Consider the following 21,853-nt stretch of genomic DNA (forward strand, 5'->3'; position numbering starts at 1 on the left):
AGCACCTTACTAACAGTTTATTTTGTTTTGTCATTACATCTGATGCTCGTCTGTGGCTAATCAGAAGTCCTGGAACAGGCACATCCTTTATGTATTGACGCAGAGCGGGGAAAAAACGAGTCAGCCACTGTGACGACAGAGCCACCTCGGGTAAACTTAAAGGGGAACGAGTGGAACACTTGGGTTCAAATAATTAACTCAACCTTCCGCTCCCACAGCATCTTTGCCACCAAGACGCATGTTCAAAATTCAGTTTGCTATTGGTTTAGATCCCTCTCCTCTCCTTTACTGGAGGAGAGATTAACCAATAGCTTGCCTGCAGCTGATCGAACCCACTGTCACTCATTAACTCTGTCCAGTCATGAGACCTTACCTCACCGGTAACCGTGGCTGCTGTCATGCCCTCATTATGTTTCTCAATGTTTCATTCACACTGCCCTCCGCCCTCCATTAGATTTGTTAGTTCTGTCATGTAATGATTGACTTCTTCGTGGGATATTTGGGTCAGAACACTTTGCTCAAGGGCACAGTTACATGAAAGACAGTGGAACCAATTAGAAAGCCTCATGCTTCTGTCATGTCTTAATGTCCTTAAGAGGTGTACACACATAAACACTCTCAAATCATACTCCATACTCAATCACACTACAGTATAGTTCTTTATTTTACAGAGGGAATGACATTATCAAACAGTAACATTTAATCTACAGTTAAGACCTCCTTTCTGACCTTGAGGTCATGTTGGAGGAACAGTGGAAAAGATGAGATAAATAGTCTTTGGTGACATACAGAAATTAACATACAAAGATAACTTAAATACATAACTTTCTTTAAATAGTTTGGCTAAATATATATATATTTATTCACAGGTGCACACGACGTTCACAGACATCCTGACGCCACATGGAGTGCACTGACATCTTCAAAGACAATCTCAAATGCAACATTTAAAAGACAAACCTCATCTAATTTTTCACAAGTTCATCATAATGAGTGAAATTCACGAAACTATCAATACGTGTGTTTGTGTTAAAGTGCTTTCCGGTGACCCTAAAGGAGATCATGTGACGTTCAAATGGAAAAAAAAAAAAAATCGGCATAAATAAACCTAATGAGATCTACCTGCATCCACTCTATCGTACACAACTAACAGAAACATTTCATACGTTAAGTCTGCTCTCATTCCTCATTGCAAGAGAATGCCATGAAAGCTCTAGATGTTTCTATGGGGAGGTATTAGCGGTCGTGCGCAGTTTGCTCACAGAACTTGACGTGACGCCACGTCTTGACGTCACAAAAACAAACTGCGCAAAAAAAAACAAAAAAAAAAGAGTGGGAGCACAATGGTCCAGACCACAGATCAAACATAGGAGATAAGTGTCCTGTTAGGCTACGCACAGCGGCTCAAACACATACGCACAAACCTTCTGCGTGTGTGGGTGACTTAGTACATTTTATAAAGCAGAGAGATCCACCCGGGTTTCAGAGCGTTTGAAAAGCCTTTTAATGATCCGTCACGAGACACTGATTAGCTCTATTACAGCGGAGAGAATGGCATGTTTCACCTCAGCAAGCCTTTGAACAGATTAGATTCAAGACTAAAGAACCACTGATTATTATCCTTTGACCTCAAGGCCCCCATGATTACAGACAGAAGAGAGAAGAGAGCCAGGATGGGGCTGAAAGTCTGAATATAAAAAGAAACTGTTGATTAGAAACAATAGAGACACAGAGTAAAATCAACACAACACAGACTGAGATATGAAAGGAAACATTATTATATGATGCAGATCACCCTGTAAAGTCATTTGATTTGTCAAGTATTGCCAGGTATTTGGTGAACATAAACTATCAGGCTCATAGGAATACCAAACTTTCATATTTGTAAAATGAAATGCAATATAAGAAAGGCTACAACACTGCTCTGATTGTACAATTCATCTAAATGACTGTGCACATAAAGCAGAAAACTGTATTCCTACTATCACACACACCCACTCTCTGCAAGCTAAGATCAGGCTACCATATAGTAAAGTCTCGAAATAGAAGTGTTGAAGTATGTAAATAATATGTAGTATAATTGTGTTTTATAGCAACAGTTGCATTTTTTTTAGTTTAAGGCTCGTTGAGCAGGACTTGACCTCAGTTATTCTCAGTCCATCATCCGCCCACCATTTCAGGGACAGACATATTTAGAGAGAAGGAAACATCGGGGCATGTATTTTTGATTTGCCACTAAGGCTTCCAGTACATATTTGAATATGGGCACTCTTACACCAAACATTTTGGTCACTGTGGTCTCTCATTAGAAAACCCGCAATGTAACAGTCGAGCTTTAAGCCGTCATCTCAGGACTAACTTAAACCCATTTTAACATACCACATGCGAACAACAAGGGTGCTGCTGCCGGCAACAGAATCATGTTTATGCTATAATGTGTTGGCAAGCATTGCCTACAGAAAATAGTTGACCTGTATTCATTCATTCTTCCTCAAAATTACCGTTCGTCACTTTATCTCAGGTATTTAATAAGCAGATTTTGATTTTTACCGGTGAATTGAGAGCCCCATAATGACCTTCAAACATGTGAAGTATGGGTAAAAAAAAAAAAAAAAACTTTTATTGTTTCTTAATCGTATAAGATGATGCCCCAAAACAAGGGAGCAAGAACACTCCAAGACAATGCTAATTTCTCTATATAAAAGGGCTTTTTTCGAATAGGGCTGCTATTTCCATTATCGATGTATCTGCTGATTATTTTCACAATAAATTGAAATTAAAATGTATCACTCAACTTTACTAGATTAACCCCTTGCTATAAAGCATCAGCAGTGTGATTATTTTGTTTAAAAAAAAAAAAAAAAAAAAAAAAAGCCGATTTGTTTTGTTTCTGGCACAAAACCATTTAAAGGGTTGGTCAAACAAAATTGCATAAGAACCCACCCCATTTCCTGGCTTACCTGAGCAAAGTTGCTTTTGGTTTTATTTGCCCAAGATATGTGTCTGAGATTTCTACAGGAAGGTGAATGGACGTTTGACTGTGCTCCTCACAGAACAAGAAAACTTTTCTTTTTTTTCCCCAAATATGCCGCAGAAATAAGGGTAGATTGTTGGGTTTTTCTTTGTATTTTTGGTGAACCAACCCCTTAATATCAGCAAGACTCCATCTGTGTATATGTGTAGATGCCACATGCCTTGCACTTTATTAGTGTTGAATGTGCAGATCATGGGAGGCTCAGGGCCCCACTCCCCTGCTGAGGCGGGACATATGACTGAAGTGATTAGGTCAGGTTTATTAAACTGCTGTCACCCAGAGTCCTGACTTGCAAGGGGAACTCATGAATCACGTGAAAGGGCTAATATTTCAGACTTGGCCTCCCGTGGGGAAAATGCCAGCAGCAGTGCGCCGGAGCCCTGATTCATGGCTCTAAGGTTCACTTTGCCACCTACTGTCTTGGCCACTATAATGCAACATTGAAACTGATCCTTTGGGAGGTCAGTTTCTGTGTAGATTCCTTCCAAGTCACTGGATGCTGACCCCTCTTCTTTTTCATTTTCAGCGTAGAGTTTATGTAGTAGAGTCCTGACCCAGAGTGTTCTTAAACTCGGGTGTAACCCAAGATGCTGCGGCTGGGTTCTCATGTAAACTGTGGTCCTGAAACACAAAGTCCCGCTGTGTGATGAATTCCCAGTTCAATGGAAAGCTTGTGGACTGCTCCAGGGATGTTTGTATTGAAATTATATGTGCAGTTGTGGAACGACCTGGGAGTTCCAAACTTGACAAAAGGGGGGCAACAAAAAAGAGGTGAAAGGGTTCATTGGGTCGTTTTTCGCTGTCTTTGGGAATACATTGGTTTTGACAGGATTCCGGCTCTGAGTGCACATTGAAATCCACATTAAGGGCTTAAGTGTTTGATCAATGAGCCACGGGATAACCACCTCTGGAGGAGGTGGGGGGGGGTCAGTTGGCTGACGGGGCCAGGCCATTGAATGGTGTTGAGGACAAGCCTTCATTCTTACATTAACAGGATTAGGACGTCAAACTGAGGCCTCTTGGCTTCTTTTGGCATTCAGGAGGGAGAACCAAAAAGACTTTGACGAGACTTGAACTTCCTTCAAAAATGCGTTCTCAGGATGGAGAACTCAAACGAGGGGTACTGAAGAAGATTCAATCAGTTGAAAAATGATTTGAATCCTCAAATCCATCAGTGAGTATAAAGAGACGCACAACAGTCAATTTAAGAGGAGTATAATTGTCATTTTGAGATCGATAACAAATGGACTACATCAACTCTAATGCAACAGCTACCACTAGCACATAAAGAGATAAATAAAAGAATATATAGATAGACTTGCTGTGGGATTTGGGGGTATAAACCGACTCATCCATAACTATGGGGGCTTCTGGGGTTGATGGGGGATGAGTCTTCTCTGCCACTCTGACCAATGAGCTGATAGAGCCGATGGCTGAGGTTCTGCACTTGGCATGTTCCCAAGACGCAGCCCACTCTCATCAGCTGGGCATGGTGGTGGCCACCTCGTGATCCTGAGTGGGCATGGCGACGAGCTCTCAGTGCCCTCTTCTCGATCTGTGAAGCCTCAGCAGGTCGTGCCCATGCCAGGCTTGCCGAGGCTGTCCTCACTCCTGAAGCCGGCTGGTGTCTCATAAAACCAGGCAGCCATTTTGGGGATTGGCTGGGGACTGGCGATGGGACAGTGATGTGGGTCTGGCTTCCTGACGCTGAGGCTCTATCCCCTCTCTGGTCATCAAGATTGTGGAGGAGGTCCAACCTGAGAAGGAAAGACAAATCAGGTGAAAAGCTGTCCAGAAGTTGTATGAGTATTGATCATTTATTTGGATTTAAAGCACATGAGAAATGCACCACTGGAGATAAAAAATGGAGGAGACTGCTTGAGCCTGGACAAATAAGATCAAATCACAGGAGCAGACTTGGCTTTAATGCAGATAAACAGAGCAAAAAAGGCAGAACTGATTGACAATCTCTCCAATTCAGTATGGACCGAAGGTGTGGACTGACATTGCAACATTGCAATTCTTAGTTGGCATGGCTAATTAAACTGTATATTCAGACAGAAATGTCTATATCTCAGTTATTGCTACAACCATGGGTAAAAAGGATAGAAAAGTTTATTAGAGGAAAAAAAAGAAGCACTTTAGTCACACAAACACCTGCCAGCATCGTTACTATAACAACTAATGTTGTAAGGGTACAAGTAATTCTGCAGAAATCCGATTAGCCGTACAAAGCAGCTTTGATAAACAAATCATTTTTGCCTGCTGTCTGGACACAGCGTGGCTCTCTGCACTGACACCCATCCACGTGGACACCATGCCCATCTCTTAATGCACCACATAAAAAGTTAATGGCCTCTCACATGTTGACTCAAACAACATGTGCCCTGAGTCAGCCTTGCTTATGGCATTACACAATCAAGACCCGCACCTCGCTTCATTTTAATGCCAAGCTGGAATTCACTGGTAGCTATGGGAGATTTAGCCTGGCCAGCCATGTCTGAGTGGTGCTGAGGTGCTCAACAAGGGGGAACATTAAATGTCAGCTGAGAGATAAAAACTGTGAATCGAAAAGAAAACCAGACATAAGTGATGTGGGATCATGTTCAACAAACTCTGCGTGACTCAGACAGATAAGTTCACAGATGAGGTAATGTTTTAAAGTTGTGTTCATGTTAAATTTAGTCACGATCGCCAACTTCGTCCCACTCTCTGACTCTCTCCCAGAAGTCATAGTGACAGGCAACCAAATAGAACATGCCATTACCTTGTGTAAAATAGCAGATTTCTCTGGGTTTCAACATTGTCGGCAACATTTGGGATGATGTGACTTACACCGTCACAACTTACCAAATCTATCAAGGCCTGGTCTGTTTTAGACGTTTCAATGCAGAAATGTTACATATTGTAGCTTTAAAAGCTGGCTGAATTGAAATAACTCACAAAAGGCAGGGCTCTGAGAAAGCACATCAGACAAAATGACCTGTTAAGACGTTCAGGCTCTGCAGTGCAGTGGACCAGTGGGTACAGGCCATTCAACAAACAGTGCCGAACAGCTTGCCATCTGTTCATTGTTTGTCAAAGACAGTCACTTCTCGCAACTGGACCCGCAGCTCCTCGCTCAACTGTCACTGCTGTTTGTAGAGCACAGTGCAACTCAAGTCCCTGAGTGTTGACCCATGACCACCACTGAAGGTCGTAGGGAAGTGGAAAGAGCTGTAACCCCTGGCAGCCAGAGAGAAATCGGATATAAATGTAATGAGGTTTAAAAACAGCATCAGGGCAAATATATCTGCCATTTGCTTTTCTGAGTCAAAGGAAAAAAATCTTCCACCGCATCAGATTTGGTAACATTTTCCCAATGTTTTCAGAGGCAGTGGCCACAGCTGATCTAATTATATAAAATGTATTCCGATGTGAAACGCTGACTTGTGTCATTTCACCGTGGACACTCATGGTGAGGTTGAGATGGGAGATGGTGCTGTAGTGGGTGTGGGAGCTCTCAGTTAAATGTGAAGCTTTTGGTTTCTTCGGCCGGTTCAGCTGCCTGCTCACTGCTGACAAGACTGGTAGCTTGTAGGAGACCTGCTGTCTGACAGTGGCAGTGGCTGAATAAATAGCTGAGTAATGCCAGGCCACAGACAGAGACAAGCACTATTTCCAAGACAGACTTGGTGTGCCGTGGTGCCACATCACCAAGTTACACCCACCTGATCTGCAGATTGAAAGTTGCATTTGACTGCACTGGAAAGCTGTTCACGTGTGGTCACGTGTCAGCAGTGGTGGCCCTGCATTTTGTTGTGTATCTCTGAATGTATTTTTTTTTCTACCTGCATTGTGCTTTCACTGTTTTTTAAAAGGATTAAGGGGTGGATTCAAAGTTTACAAGATTCCTACCTGAGTACCTTTATGTGGTGCACGTCACTAAGCATCTTAAACTAGCAGAGAAGTGACATAGAAAGAGGTCTGCATTTTGTTCTCGACCAGGTCAACCTAACAACTCGCATAAGATCGAACACAAACCTTCCAAACCTCATTGAGGATTGGACTTTGCATGTCTGCATCTAAATCTCGAATTGGCTGGAAACCAAGTGGCTAATCAGGGCATCTGTGTCAGCTTGTAGATGGCCACAAGGACCCCATAACTGTGCTGCAACAACAATCACAGAGAATACTCATTGGAAGTGTTAGGATAAAAAGGGCAGATAATGTTTGCAAAGTAATTTTCTACAGTGAAATTGATGTAAATGTAAAGTATGTGTAATGGAGGGAAAAGCCAAACCCTTAGTCAGCCTGCCTGGAGTCAGCTCCAGTTACATCCTCCTTAAAAAGACTTGCAGTAGAGAACTCTTTTACATTTCATTTCACAAGACAGGCTAATTTGGCTCCTAAGAGCTTAATCCCACTACTCGAAATTAATAGAGATCTCCATGATTGGCAAACGATCAAAGATATCCAAGATACTTTGTCTTTAATTGTTCAGCCTGCTATGGTTTTTAACACCTAGTGTGGTCTTGGTTAAAGGGCTTCGGGCTAAAAATTTCTTTTGACTAAAGATGATTTCAAAGGTTTTACAGTTCAACAAAAGGCCAAGCTGATCTCTTTGTCCTGCCTTGTTTGGCTTTTCTTTTGTATTAACCACACAACATTGCTGCCTTTAAGCCAACCGGAAGTAGAGTCTCCCCATGTGTGAGATGTCATTGTCTGTCACGATGTTTCACTGTGGGCAACGTCATACACCAATTGGGAAGGCATTGACCAACCCTGATACATGTGCCCTTAAAATAAAAAACAACCCTAACTCTGGTACCATGCTGCTGATACACTACAGGCTGAAGCTTACCCAGGGCAGCCTTAATCAGCAGTAAATATGGCACATTCATTGGTAATCTCCCAGTAGGTAACAGTAGGGAGACTGTTGTTAGCAGGAAGCAGGACAAAAATAAAGGAAAGGTGATTTATGTCACATGAAACACTGGTCCAACTTGATCGGGAACAGTTCTGCTTTCGTAACCTCCTCAAAGGGTTGTGTCCAGCAAAACTGGACTTAGTATACCTAGCAAATGACACTGAGAGACCGTATGCCGATTTAAAAAAAATATATAGTTGCTGTTAAAACTGAATTATTGCAATGCGAATAGACAAAACACGTGCAATCACATCATCAGAAAACACCAAGTTTTGTCTCCTCTTAGAAACCGTCTTTGTTTTCCCGTAAGCCTTTTGATCCACTCCCCAACTACAAGCTACCTCTTACATATATATACAGTATACATGTGCATTCATGCCTCCTTAGAGCAGTGGCTTTCTGTTGGAGTGGAAACCTGCTCTTTACGGATATGGAGGGCGGAATTTAGGTCTTAACCATTAATCCACAGTGGAATTCTCTGCCTGCTTGGTTGCAGCTTCTCCTCAAACCTCCTCAACTTCAGTCTGGGTTTGGTCAGGTTGACTCCCATGGAGCCATACAACTGTTTATATCATACATATATATGTCTGAGCAGCACAAGCCAAAATTCCTGTTTAGAACACACAAGCAATTACAGAAGACATATGAGAAGAGGCCTCTCTTAAGATGATTCACAGCGGAGGCAGCCGTGGTTTCAATCATTCTGGGAGCATAAAAGTGCTTCTCCAAGATGTATATTTCTGATCTATACTTCCTAGGTAAGGTGTAAACATTTCAGAACATAGATAGCAAATCAAGAGGATGGATCCAAAGCTGGCTGAATGCACAGAGTGGCTCGACACACATCAACAGGGCAGGAAGCCATCCCATGTGAGATGAATTCAGTCTGTTTCTCAGGTAAATATTATGTTAAGAGTATCTACATTGGACGTCTGAACTCCACGCTGTTCAAATCCACGCCTACAAGAGTGGGTTAATGATTTAACGAGCAGTTTGGGGAAAAACATGACTTTATTTGGCCTTGAAAAAGTTCCAACAAACTTGCATCCACAACATATACACAGACTGACTTGTCATGTCATTGTACCGTGGTCCAGACGAATCACAGGCAGAGTAAAGAAAGCTTGACCGCAAATCAGCTTTACATGTCCTCCGTCTCGAAGCAATGAGCCACTTCCCAGTTCTGGAATCTGTATTGTAAAGCGGCTTCGCCTGCTAAAGCCATATTTAACTTATTGCTTGGCTGCGGCCCCCGGCTATTTTCCTTTACAAAAAAAGCCCACAAGATGTTATGTAAAACGACAATGAAGGGTATGCCTTGCGTGTGATCCCATGAACATGCAATTTTTTTCTTGTTCTGAAAGCAAGCGTCACGCATTGTTTCCTATGCAGAGTCTGGTCGTTTCCTTATCAGGACACATCGGGATGACATGGACACCACAGAGCAGGGATGGAATGAAAGACATCTGAGCTCAGACACACTCTGCATCCAACAGGAGAGAGAAATGTTGAGAAGTTGTGTCTGTTATTATCATGTGGTCAGTATCTGACAGTTACAGAACAGGATGTGCTTTATGTAGTTAAGAGAAAAGAGAGAATTTACTGTCCTAATGAAAGCAAGACAGGACATTTATGAGAGATGTGCAAAGTGAGAACTGTGAAGCAGTAAAAGTGATGGGGGAGGAGACCTCTCGCTGTGTTGTCGAAGACATTTGTATAGACTACGCCCAAACCAGACAGCCTCCGTGAGTAACATGTTCAACCAGAAAGGCAGTCTTAGAGCCCATATCTCTTCATTTTTTTAACCAATTTTTCATCAAAATGCAATATTATATAATATTCCAAAATATTAACGAAAATGTTGAAAAACACCTTATGTCGAAATGTAAAAGAAAAATGACAGATTATTCCTGGATCTGTCCCTTTTTCCGGACCAAACATTGAAAGGTTCTGTTCTTTTCTGAGGCCCATCCTCCATTCAAGTTTGAAGGAGATCTGTTCAGAAGTTTTTGTGAAATTTCCGGCTGACAAACCAACCAACAAACAAACAGACACGGGTAAAAACAAAAACATAACCTTGGCGGTTACAAACCGCGGCTGGTGGTTACAATACTGTAATCATGATTCAATCTCCAGCTACGCTGCTTTTAACTTGGATGAGTGCAATTGTGTTTATGCTGGGAAGCCAGTGAGGGATCATATCTTTAGCACTGTATGAATTACTTCTACTGGTTGCTCAAGGTTTAACTGAAGTAACTCTTGGTGAAGCTGTCCTCAGTCAACATGTCTACACTCTCCTCAGAGTCAACAGTCCGAACATGCAGTAGCAGTGAGCAGGTATATGCTACTCAAAAGGTGTGTAAAAACATTACAAATACACTGATGAAGATAAGGAGGTCAAGGTGTTCCTGTTTCTGTCATTTTGAGCTCTGCCTTTTTCTGGTATAACTTGATAGTTTGTAAGAATAAGGGTAGATGTGCAAAAAATAGTGGCTAAAATATTAGAAACAAACATCAACTGCAGCATCAGTCTCTCTCAGACGGAGGGGAGAAACAAACGAAGCAATGACTTATGCTGGTAATGGCCCTGACACTTTCAAACAATGATGGGAATCATGGGGGATTATAGTAAATGGGCAGGTGTAGTGTAGGAGTAACACAAACAGACGGCGGATACAGGAGCGTCTCCCCAGGTTTTTGCAGCAGGTGTTCACCATCTGAACACACACACTTTGACACACACATGCAAGAGATGGCCACCTGGAGGAAAGTTCCACTCCCAGATCTTCTTACACTGATATAATCAGTATTAGATGTCAAGCGCTTTCTTCAAACCTCCTTTACTCGCGCCTACTGTAGCAACCTGCCCATCACTAATGTGGGACCTTTTTGTCAAATTGATCTGCAAGATTATTATTTTTGATTTTCTTTTTGACTTGATATGATTATATTCCTGCCACGTCATATTAAGTCATTTTACTTTCCTGTCCACGTATGGCTCGCAAGTATGGTGTAGCTTTTGATAAGTCTGTAAAAAAAAAAATTAGAGCAAGAGAAATTATCCCATCTTGCAAATCACAGCTCTCATGTAGCAGAGCGGGGTCTCTCTTTCCTATTTCTTGTCAAACTCTCTGGTTTTCAAAAATGCGAAGGCAAAAATAATCGGCAAGAAGAGAAGAGAAAGGAAAAGAAAACAATGTTAATGTTCTTGCTACAACACTGCAGCTGTCCCCAACACCACCAGTGATATCTCAGCAGTATCACAATCAGATGGGATAAGCTGCAGACTCCTTGTCAGCCAAAATGTTATTTGTTCAGTCACATCGTAAAGGTGAAGCATAGACAGGACTGACTCAGAGCAGGCCTTCAAGCTTGTCTCTGTCCAAGGCCCGCACAACCCGACACTGAGTCTCCCTCCCTCCCAGGGCTGACGCCGAGCCAGCGGCTGTGGACCCGCAATCTGCCAGAAGAGGGCGTTCACACACCAACTCATCCACACTCCTCCCTGCTCTTCAACTGTGCAACTCCTCTCTCATGTTGCATCGCTGGCAGGCCTCCCTCATTCATCATCAGTAAACAGTACAGTATGTGTGTTGAACTGTAAGTAATCTAACTGGTTGTTATGCTGTTGCCTAATGTTTTATGCGGTGCTTAAGGGGTGGAAAACTACAGGTGCCACTCGGCTCCTAACAAGGTCCTTGACAATAGCCGTGCTGGTATTTCTGGCCGGGCTATTCATGGAGACCAAATGGTTTTCCCACCTCCGAAATAACAGTTTTCCGTACAGAATCACGGGGAGATTAAACCAAACTAAACCTCTATAAACAGTTGCTCATGTGACAGCTGCTGGGATTGAGAAGTGGAGGGAGAAGAAGCAGAGAAGGGAGAATCATCATCTTGTGAAATGTTCGAAGTGCTTGAATTGCTCACAGAAAATGGATCAGCGATGCCCATGAGAAGATTTGGCATGTAGATCTGCTGTAAAATGTGGAAAGTTAAAACTTCAATTCCGGCTTCACACTCTGACCTGCATAGCCTCATGATCAGTTACTTTATACTTTACTTTAAAAATTGATATCCTATGACTGAAATTAAAGCTACAATAACGTACTACTGCTACAAACATTGTTGGGCTAAGTCACTCGGAAATAAATTTGAAATAAAATCCGATTTTTGTTTGGTTGGGTTTGGTCTAAATGCCCATAATGGTAATTTGAATAAAGTCTAGCTAGCAAAACCTAACACTGTCAGTTCTTCCACAGCAGACTCGTTCTCCAGCAGGGCTTCTCTCCAGGGGAGATAAAGTGATTTCACTGTATCATGGCCGAGCACTTGACCTTGCAGTCTTTTTTTATCTCCCCCGACACAACAACATGGCAATTTTACTTTTACACACAGAGGACGCCGAAGATAGCTTAGGTTACACGGGCTAAATGATTTGGTCCAGCCACACTGACTAACTTAATAAAGTCAACAAAAAATGAACTCAATGAGTTAGAGCAAACAGTGAAAGCTGTGTGAATGCAAATATATCTTAAAGTGTTTAAACAATGCCACGTTCCACTGGCAAAGACTCAAATGCTAATCAATTTGAAGCTAGGAAAATGTCAGCTAGCTTAAAACAAAAACTTTATAACTAACTGATGTATTTACACATGAAAGACTACTGTTACAAGGAAAAAACATGTTCAACACATCGTTATTATCTAATAACGTTAGAGTATTAAATTCATATGCAAAAATAAATATAATATTGCGCTTTAAGCCCCTACCAAGCAGGTTTTGGTGGCCGTTCAGTGCAGAGTCGCGCGGTAACGTTGATGTGAACGGCGGGACCAGGTGCTTTTATCTGTTAATTTTAGGGATCCGATCCAGCCAATCAGAAGCCAGTAGCGCGTCTTAAAGCTAAAACAAAGTTAGCAGCGCGTCCTACCTGTTCCTGTCGGGACGCTCCTCTGCCGGCAGTGCCAGCAGCTGCTGGAGGGAAACCAGGCTGATGCAATACACAGTAAGCGGGAGAAGGGACCGCATCTCCGGGCCAACTTTTTCACTTCGCACCCTCTCTGGAAAAGAGGGGGGGCGACCACACGGACGGGGCGAAGTTGAAATCCCAAGAGTGGGAGAAAAAAAAAATGATAATAATGATAAAGTGGAAGATGATCCAGAAAAGGGTTGATGCTGGGTTTTTTTTTCTTTTATATCCAAACTTGGCAGTGGAGATGAAAGCTGTGGACAAAGCAGAAGAAACAAATGATCAATCAACCTGTTGTTAACATACCACCGGGACAGATAAGAGCCTTTGAACGTGCGCCTCAGGACTTTACTCCACTTTGCATTCATTAATACCCTTCAATGAATGAGCCACTTCTCACTATAGAGGCTGAACTAAAATGCCCAGTGGATTTTTCCTCTGTTCTCAACACTTGTGCTTATACACCAGATCTTTTTCTTTTTTCTGAAAATGTCCCAAAAATGCAACCTCCTCCCAGTATTCAAATACTTTTTTTTTTTTTTTTTTTTTTTTGGTAAAAACTCTTCCATTCTATGAATGCTCACAGCAGAAGTAAAGAGCAGTCTTACCTCCTTGCTAATTTCCCAGCTCAGGATCTGTCTTTAGTTGTAAGCACGGGTTGTTTTTTTCCCTCCCATGGATCCAAACGTGTTGCTGGTCAAGATCAAGTTTTCCAGTGTGAAGCTGAGCGCCTGCTGACATTGTGGATTTAAATAGTGAGTAAGAGTGGGCGGAGTTCCACGGCTGACTCGTGAAGGTGGGCAACTCCGGAGGCAAAGGTGCTGTCACATCACCAGGCTGGGAAACTTACATGCTGATGTGACTGGAAACCATAAAAAGAAAAAAAAATCCTGCAGGAAACACTCTTGCTTGTACGTGCTTTATGGCAACTGAATGACTATTGATTTGGTATTCTTTAGGATATGAATGAACTATAAATTCACATAACAGCTGCAAGCTCCATATCAGGTTACTGATATAAACCCAAGAGGGTGCCAGGTTTACTATAAAATAAGCCTTGAAAGTCTGAGTATTACAGATATATTGCACTGACATCATACAATGTGCGCGTGAAATATTGATAGGTGATGTAAATTCACTTTTAAGCAGCACAGCAGTGTAGGGCTATTTTGAATATCATCTTAAATAATAAATAATAAACTGTAGTGATACAGTATGAGGCATAAATTGACATAAGATACATGAAAGGTCAGTGTGAGGTCACAACCTGGGCACCACAGAAACAGCAGGCTACAAACTCAGGAGGCGAACAATGCCGTAAATGCACCACTGCTCAGTTATCTTGACGTGCCGCGTTCGTTCTCTGGAAATTAACCCGATTTTGGTGAATTTCTCGGGCAGCCCGTCTTTCAGCCGAAGCCCACCTCCCATCTCTTATCGTCGCCGTCAGCCAAGTGTGTCAGGCAGATATGCTGGAGCCCTCGCAGGATTCCCCAGCACCTTTCGTCAAGTCACACCATCAGTTTTCTTGAGCTGAACGTTTCCTTTCACACATTCTTATCGCCACTTAAAAGGAAGTTGCAGTGTTTATCATTCAGAAATAAAGGTATTACCCAACTGTGACTCAGTGACTTTATGTCTTTGAATCGTGTCTCCTCAGTGGAAATGAGGAGGCACAGGTCTGAACGTGTATATTACAACCGTGTTTAGTGACTCAGATGAATCCTATGCAGCGTATTTAATCCCATTAGTGAGGGTTTTTGTACCATGGCCAAGTTCCCTCCTTCCTTTTGTACTTGATTGACTGAAGTAGCGACACGGTCGTAATGCATACACTTTATCCCGGCTCAAACGTGGTTACACAACATTTATTTTCCAGGAAAGCGCGTTGAGCAGGTTGTCAACAGTCGAGTGAACGCCCTCCACGAAACACTGGAAAGTCGCTGCCCGTCCAGCGAGTCAGACCGCGCTCCACGAGGAATGCAGGGATGTAATGTTTGTTATTTTTTTTTCTTCCTTTTTTGCCGATGCAGAAATCATGTCAGGCGTACACATCAATAGGACCGCCACCGAGAACTGTACATGCAGCAGATGCGAAGGCTTGATTTTCAACTTGGAATAAACAGCCCCAAGGTTGTGCCTCTTGTGTACATATTATTATTCCATTAGAGTCGCAGAGCTAAACATCCAGCGCTCCGAAAAATAAACACCACGTGATCTTTAGAAAAAAAAAAAGAAAGAAAAACAGAGGGTCGTTTTGCACCACTTTCTGCAGAATTTAAAAGAAAAAGAAAAAAAAACATGACTGAAAACCTTTGGATGAAAAATATTTTTCATGCACAATCTGTGGAATACAAACAAAGTTGCACATCACATCAGCTGTGACACCTGTTGACGCACACACCAGTGATTACTGCATTATACAATTATAGCGCGCACACACACACACACAGAGCAGATGGACAGACAAGGTGAGAACAGCACCAGATGCACTGGAGTGGATGAGAATGATTGAAACTGGGTCACATTGATACGGAACTTAAAAGGACATAATGCCGAGGGGGAGAGTTGCCTTTTTCCTACTTTCCTCCTACTTCCTCCACCCCCCTTGTATGGCCCTTGCCCACCTTTGAACCCTGGGAAAAGATTACTTTTGTTTTTATTTTTGTTTTGTTTCTCTCAAAAAGTCTTATGCACACTGAGTCGAATGTAACCGTAATACACTGGAAGCGCAACTGGCTCTAAATCCTGCAGTCCTGAAACTTTGCGCTTGCAGCCGAAGCAAAGAGTCCAGTTTCCACATCCGCAGGTTCACTTTCAAGCTAAGAAGGAAGGGCGTCAGAAGTAATTCAACCCGAGAGCGCTGAAGTGAGAAAATGCTGCACGAATCATGAATTTCTCACAATTATGTGTGTTGTACCGTAGGATTATTGCCAACGGCCCTAATGTGCTCCGGCGACGTGATCCTTTCCTGGCGCGCAACGCCAAGTGTTGCGAGAGGGATATTCACTCAGACAGAATCGTCAGTGAGCGTTGCCAACTTCTCGCCCTTGCTGCTATCATCTTGCAGCTCGCCTCTGCGCGGGCCGCTCTTTGATCGTCCGTTGGAGTTTCTCAGTAGTCGTAATACCATCAGAGTTAGTGCCGCAGCATGACCTGCCATCGACACACTAATCCAGGTTTGGTTGTAATGAAAGAGCCCTGCGAGTCTTCGGTTTCCCCTTTGTTTTCACGAGCCTATTCGTGCCATCAATTCATCACCCTCATTTTTGTATCTGTGGAACTCACACATGATGAAACATGGCAAGCAGTGTTGTCAGGTGATGTGGTTTTGCCCTTTGACTTTAGGGATCAGGGTTTGGGTTGATTCATTCACACTGAATATTGCATCTTGCCCTTTGCCGACAGTCCACAGAGGTACATATTGATTTGCCCCGTGATGACACAATGATTCGTGAAAGCATTTCCCAACACGGACAATTGATAGTCACTCATTTACCGCTTAGACGTGGCTGTGGAAACAGGTCACTTCTTCACTCACCCTGACCCGTTTATGTAAGAGTTCTCTGGCATGTGACGGCAGCCGAATCAGTACCCTCTGGACTCTGAGCACAGGCTTCCCGCCGGGTTTGATCTCTCAATTGTGCGCTGGCTTTACTTTTGTTTTAGGCGGCAATTAGCGAACATGCTTTGTGGGGCCGGCCAGCGCGGCACAGGACGTTTTTAGAAGAGCCTTCATTTGTTTTGCTTTGAACCTCGTCCAGGAAGGAAAGATTTGGGGGACGTAGTCAACCGATCAAAGAGCAGAGGGACCCTTGCTTTATTGTGCGGCGTTCTCTGTCTTTGTCTTTGTTAATGTGAATCTTTGAATGGGGCGAGACTGGAACGTAGCCTGCTTTAAAGGTTGTGTAAACAGTTCAAATGAGCAGCGTTGTCTCATTATGTTAAGGGCAAACCATAGAGAAGCAAAGCTGCCTTAAAGTTCGCTTTCAGGCTGCGCTCCAGCGCAAAATCATGCCCACAAGTATTTGCAATACATGCTGAAGATATCTGTCTGCTGTATCTCACTAAAGTCCTTGTGTGTTGATGACAGTGTGTGACTTTCTGCGCTGCGGCCACCAGCCTCACCTTGGTAGCCTCAATCAGAGACCTCAAGCCACATCTACGACACAGCAGGCACCACAAAAAGCCAGACAGCCACGTGCAAACAGCCGTGCTGGCCATGTTTAAAGGAGAAGTCTGGTGTTATTCCGTGTTTTTCTTACCGGCAACAAACAGGCACACGATATGGCTCTTGAAATAAAGCTCCATTTGCAAAAAAGAGGGGGCGGGGAAAGTACGTTGTCCCGAAGCACGCTGTCCATAATGAACATTACTCAAACAGGAAAAAGCATTACTCAGCAGTGGAATAGTCCTCATTTGATAGTGAGTAGTCGGGTCAAAATAAACTACTGTGTGGGTTCATGGAAATGAAGGAACGAGTCACATGGCGTAGAGTTTTTAATAGTTTTTGGATAAGAATTAAGCTCACTGGCACAGAGGAATAACATATATCCGGCTAATGGATCAGTCCATTGTTGGTTTTGGTCTTCTCATCTCTCACAACAATAAGACTTTCATAATCATCACACTATGTTTGCTCTGAAAACAGTTGCTGCACAATGCATGATGGGAAAAGTTGGCCATTTTTGATGACAACAGTCTCAGCAGACTACACATCAAAACTGAGCAAAGAGGAGCGGTGTCAAGTGGTGTTTTCAAAGCTAAGTTGGAAACTAGTTTGTGAAATGCATTGCTAGAAAGTTGCTGAAGACACATTGTTTTTGTTGTGATAATATCACAGTCTTGTGATATTTTAGATTAGCCCCGTAAATCTGTAATTGTACAGACATTATCATATATTTGAAAAACACGGGATTTTTTTTTTTTTTTTAACTAAACAGGACAACCAGATTTTATTTCCACTTTTCTTTTACAGTGTACCTTACAAAAACAAAGGAAAAAAACCTCTTAACTCAAGGTCCATCTTTTCTAGGGCTGAAATCACAGAGACAGATAAAATAAAATCCTGCCCGTGTACCAAAACTGTTAGTGAGTCTTCCTCGTAAACGGCTTCAGCACGTGCACACGTTTGAACAGTGATTTATGTGAAAAAGCAGCTCGATGCTCGAGTGTCCAGGCTCTGATTGGAGATGCGTCACGATGCAAAACAAATCGGTCGTCCCAGCAAAGGCGATGTGATCTGAAGTGGCTGAGCCGAGGGACCTCACACACAAACACAACATCTGCAGGCTTAAGGAGGATTTATGGATCCTGTTGAGAGAATGTCTGGTCTCTCCTGTTTTCGAGGAAACTACCGGCTCGTGTATCTAAATAACTGCTTATCTGAAGTACATGTTTTTCCTCCCTCGCAGCACCTGATCTACGTGTTTCCTGCTCCTGCTGATCGTTGAGCCGCGTTTTACATCAATATTTCTGTCATCCAAGCAACATGTTCTTGTTTGTATTCGTTGGTATAGTGGTGACCCCTGTGTATGACATCACAGCCTCCACTCCCGCCTCCCTCCTTGCTCAAATAAGACATACAGTCAGAGATGATGGACACAGATCACAGCTTGAATATAATGTCTGCCTTCTGCTTTCTGTCATGGGTATTTTCTATTGAATTTGAGCTACTCTTTCTCACTCACCCAGGTTTATTCCATCAGGAGCCACAGTGTGGTAGTCTACTGATTGCTGCCCCCTAGTGAACCTCGCGCTGCATCAACAGACGACAGTGCACAGCCTGCTCCTGCTGAGAGCGAGTCTGCTCCGACGCTTCCCATGAGGAGCAGCCCGGGTTGAACTCCACAAAACAAATATCATTTATCTGCTTATTTTTACAACAAAAACCAACATTATATCAGGGTGTTGCATTTGATTTTGCAGTAATTGCTGCAAAAAGTCATGTTGAGTCCCGATGAAGGATCATTATGGAGGCATTTTCCCACTGCCCTGCTGTTTGCATCCTCTTGGCCAACTTTATTTACACTGCTTGTTTGAGATGGTGTACAACGGGGTCTGTTTGAGCGGCTTGTTGTCCCTGTGCGAGCCCTCTCAGTCAAGTTTGTTTGGCATGGCTGCTCACCAGTGCAGTGGTGTGTGGGAGGAGACCTCAGAGGAGGGAGCTAACAGGACGGTGTCCTGCCAGTTTTGTGGACAAATGAGGGATTAGATTTCAGTGTGGGAAAGATGATGGCGAAGGACAGGAGTGGCTGATAACGACGGAGTGACCCAGAAAACCACAGGGCCTGATGGAGGAAACTGAGATTCCACATTTGTGGCAATAGTTTGGGGGGAGAACCTTTTTTTCTTTTCAGCACGATAATGTCCCTGCACACAAAGGCAGCTCCATAAAGACATGGTTCTCCCTGTTGGTTGGGAAAGACCTTGACTGACCTGCACAGAGCCTTGATCCTATCCAACACCTTTAGGATGAAGGCCTTGTCGCCATGCTTTTGGAATTGAAGGTTTAACAATCACATATGGGTGTAATATTCTAGTGTAGAGCAAAGTGGCACTAGAGCCGTCTGCCATGCGGATGCCTGTCTACATATTGTGACAAAACTCTTGCCGATGGAAAGTCGGGTGAAGTTTCATAGTCCACAAAACAATTCTGGAGCAAAGCAGCATCTCAGCGTTCTGCTGAACAACCGAAGTAGATGGGGACTTGTTTTAAAAAGGAGAAGAAAAAAAAAAAACAACGGAAAAAATAAGTGAAATGGCTCCACATAGCTCATTCATCGCTGTCCAAGTCTCAACAAGCTCCATTGTAAAATACAGTGCTTACAACCTCGATGCGCGGTCAAGCTCGTGCACCCACTTCTGACGGGGTGTGCAGTAACACGTTCAGATCAGTGAGGTTTTTTGCTTAACTACTGTCTTTACGAATCAGTTTGGGATCTCTGGTCCTTTGGAGACTCAGTTTGCTTCTCCTCTTGTGAAGCCCTAGAAATGTTTCACACTTCACACGACCTTCCACCGTCATGGGGGCGAATAGAAAATGGCTGAATCCTTTTTAGTCGTGGGTGAGCTGCTCCTTGATATCAAAATGAGAGAGGTTTCTCACAGTGTGCCTTGCCCGAACCCTGTTGCACACACGCAGGTTTACCAGAATAACTTTCATTTCTAACCGTCACTTCCATCTTTCCTGTCTCTGTGCAGTCTGTGCTGCACAGCCTCCAACAGATCTTACAACGTATAGAAATGAACATCATCCTTATCATTGTGGTTTAAATATCACACTCTGCCTGATGCCTTGAAAAGGCTATAACCCTGCTGTGTCATATACCTGATATAAAAATAACTATATACTATAAATACATTTGATTTATTTATTGGTTGCATCGGGAAGTAAAACTGAAAGTAATTCTAGAAAACATTAGTAAGCTCAAAAATCTCCCAAATGTACAAGATATATAAACAGCTGCAAACTTAGCAACAAGACAGTTAGTTACCATGAAGCAAGATATACCTGTGTTTCACTGTATGACCTAAACTGCCAGGATGCAAGGTTCCAGCTGAGCCAGTTGAGTCAAATACGATCGATTATGTCGAGCTTTTTTCTCGAATCAATGAGATAAGCCACTTTGCACTGTGGTTTTTCCACTGTCAGTACTGTGAGGTGGTCTAAATTCTGCTTGAGAAGGCTCAAAAAACGTTATGTGGAGCAAAGAGATTCTGCGGCTGGTCAAAGATTCCGTAGTGACTGCCGGCTTATAGTTACAAAAAGAGGAACACAGCAAAGATTATCAAATAGTGTTGTACAATCTCGGTGAAGACTGATAAATTAATCAATAAACGAGCCTTGGACCTTAAGAAATGATTATCAAGTACGGAGTACAGTTCCTTAAAATGTTCAGGCAGGAACATTCTCTGCCTGGGGACCTGGTCAACAGATAAATGCCAGTTTAATCTTGTCAAGAAAATTCTTCACTTCACAATTTGCTGCTAATATGTTTTTTTTTATTGATGAATCAAGCAGAGTCGACAAAAGCTAAAAGTGAATAATAAAACATGATAGAATAAAATAGAATGCAGACGAGAACTCAGTTTGTCTCCCTCCTCTTGACTGGGGAGGTTTTGTTCTGGGTTTGAGCCTGGAGCCTGCTCATTGGCTCTCTTCCCCTTCTTGAGGTGAGGGACCTGGGGTCGAGCCGGACCAGCTGAGTTATTCCAGGAAAACAACAAGGTGTTTGATTGTCTAATATGCTGGTACAATATCTCAGCAAAGTATCTTGTGATTCATTATAAGCCGTCATATGATCTTATAAACAGAAGAAAAACAAAAAATGATCCCAAGTTTGTGTTTGTTGCCGCAGATTAGCTTACCCTTGGCGCTGTGCATCAGCTCTTTATTGAGGTTTATGCTCGTCTTTTTCTTTTAGCAGGGGAGTCACCATCTGAGGTTAGGCACGGGTCAGCATCATCCCTCGCTCTTTTGGGTTTCCATGCTGATGACGGTGCTCATGGCGGAAGAAATGCTCCTGGTGGTTTAACCCAGCAGGGTGACCCTTGTCGGAGGTTCCCCCAGATCACAGTCGCCTGAGTCACGTCGTCGCCGTCATCGGAGCTCATGATGCTCATCAGCTCCGTGCTGTTTTTCCACACTTACACAAGCGATCGCCGAGTCCGACAAGTTCACCTCAGTGTCAGTACAGAGATAACATAAACAACATCTGATCACACACCCGGTCACACACAGAAAACAAGGAAATGGTTAGAGTAACAATATTTTCTAGAAGAAACTTCCAACCATTTTTAGTCGATCCAGGCTGATTATTGTGAGTTGTGGTTGCAATACAAACTGCCCACTTCAAATAGTGACTAAAGGGAGGGAAATACTGGAGTCAGCAGGTTTTGTTCCAAGCAGTGCGGCGACAGCGCAAGCAGAAAAAAA

The 21,853-nt window shown here is 43.0% G+C and overlaps 1 protein-coding gene across 1 annotated transcript; it reads right to left on the bottom strand.

Moving 5' to 3' along the window:
• Nucleotides 1-646: 646 nt before the first annotated feature.
• adm2a (adrenomedullin 2a) lies at nucleotides 647-13,992 on the bottom strand. Its single transcript, XM_037122237.1, has 3 exons — nucleotides 13,524-13,992; nucleotides 12,877-13,169; nucleotides 647-4,791 (listed from the first exon to the last, which is right to left on the bottom strand). The coding sequence occupies exons 2-3, from the start codon at nucleotides 12,972-12,974 to the stop codon at nucleotides 4,383-4,385; spliced, it is 507 nt and encodes a 168-aa protein (XP_036978132.1). The 5' UTR covers nucleotides 12,975-13,169; nucleotides 13,524-13,992; the 3' UTR covers nucleotides 647-4,382.
• Nucleotides 13,993-21,853: the final 7,861 nt, after the last annotated feature.

This window comes from Acanthopagrus latus, chromosome 14 (genome assembly GCF_904848185.1).
Source record: "Acanthopagrus latus isolate v.2019 chromosome 14, fAcaLat1.1, whole genome shotgun sequence".
In the NCBI taxonomy this organism is placed as follows: domain Eukaryota; kingdom Metazoa; phylum Chordata; class Actinopteri; order Spariformes; family Sparidae; genus Acanthopagrus; species Acanthopagrus latus.